This window comes from Myotis brandtii, unplaced genomic scaffold (assembly GCF_000412655.1).
Source record: "Myotis brandtii unplaced genomic scaffold, ASM41265v1 scaffold357, whole genome shotgun sequence".
NCBI lineage: Eukaryota > Metazoa > Chordata > Mammalia > Chiroptera > Vespertilionidae > Myotis > Myotis brandtii.
The window spans coordinates 732,650-733,738 of NW_005363729.1; the positions used below are offsets into that span (position 1 = coordinate 732,650).

A 1,089-nucleotide genomic window follows, 5' to 3' on the forward strand; every position below is an offset into this window, starting at 1 on the left:
CCCCCCTCACCCTCACCTCTGAGCCCCCGGGTGCAGGCGGCAGCAGCAGCAGCTGTTCCTCCCCCACCGGCTGCACCACAGCCCCGTCCGCTGCCACGTCCCCCCACTGTCCCCCCACTGCCTTGGTGAGTGTGTCAGCTGAACCGATCGGTAGCAATTAACCCGGCTCCCAGACGCACCCAGGAAAGGGCCTCGGGCAGCGGCAGAGCCGGCACCTGACTCAGCCGGGACTCGGGCCTCAGGGAAGGAGGAGACCCGCTCCCGTCTCAGACCGTGCCTCCCGCCTGCCCTCCCCTCGCTTTATTTTTAGGCTCCGGGGGAGGTTGCTGGCGCCCTGCTCACACCACCCAGATTGGTCACGTGATGTAATGGCGCCCGGGAGCGGGGAGCCCCCTCCCTACGTGGGTGCTGTCGGTTCCTCCCTCTGCAGGGTCCTCCCTCCGTGGGCTGACCGGCTGTCTGTCTGGGCCCGCCTGTCTAACGGTTTTGAGTGCTCCTTGCCAGCTCCTTGGAGGGGAGTCCTGTCACCCCACACGGGGGTCCTTGGGGGCCTGGGGCTGATGTGGGCACAGGGGGGCAGGCAGCCCAGAGCGAGGCCAGGGGGGGGGCAGCATGCGCGGGGTGGGCGCACCTGGAAGCGCACGGCCGAGGACTTGTTGCAGTGCATGGAGAGGGGGGCGAAGCCGTACAGGGCCTGGAGCACGTCGCGGCTGAAGGAGTTCCAGGGGACGGAGGCAAACTGCTCGGGGACGGAGGTCTGGGGGCAGGTGCACACCTCCTCGCTGTTGAACCTGGAGGTGGGAGGGAGCAGCCGTCGGGGGGAACCCAGCAGGGCAAGGAGACACCCCCTGCAGACGGGGTGGGGTCCTCGGAGTGGCCCTCAGGCTGCCGCCTCCCCAGCAGGGCTCCTGCTCGGGGTGCCTCACAGGCTGATGGCGAACAGCTTCCTCTCTCCTGCTGCCTGGGACGGGCTGGGCTGAGGGTGCTGCTCGGGCCGAGTCCGGACTCGGCAGGAAGGGGTGTGGGGTCCATTGGTGATGCCTGCCACACCTGCTCCCCTGCTCTGAGGACCTGGCTGGGTCCCTCAGG

At 69.1% G+C, this 1,089-nt stretch overlaps 1 protein-coding gene across 1 annotated transcript in view; it reads right to left on the minus strand.

Moving 5' to 3' along the window:
• Nucleotides 1-1,089, minus strand: part of DBH (dopamine beta-hydroxylase (dopamine beta-monooxygenase)) — a gene marked incomplete at its 5' end in the record, with an annotated part of 10,784 nt that overhangs the window by 388 nt on the left and 9,307 nt on the right. Inside the window, one exon of the mRNA XM_005871799.2 lies at nucleotides 632-791. Within this exon, the coding sequence (XP_005871861.1) occupies nucleotides 632-791 (160 nt within the window). The remainder of the gene's footprint in view (nucleotides 1-631; nucleotides 792-1,089) is intronic.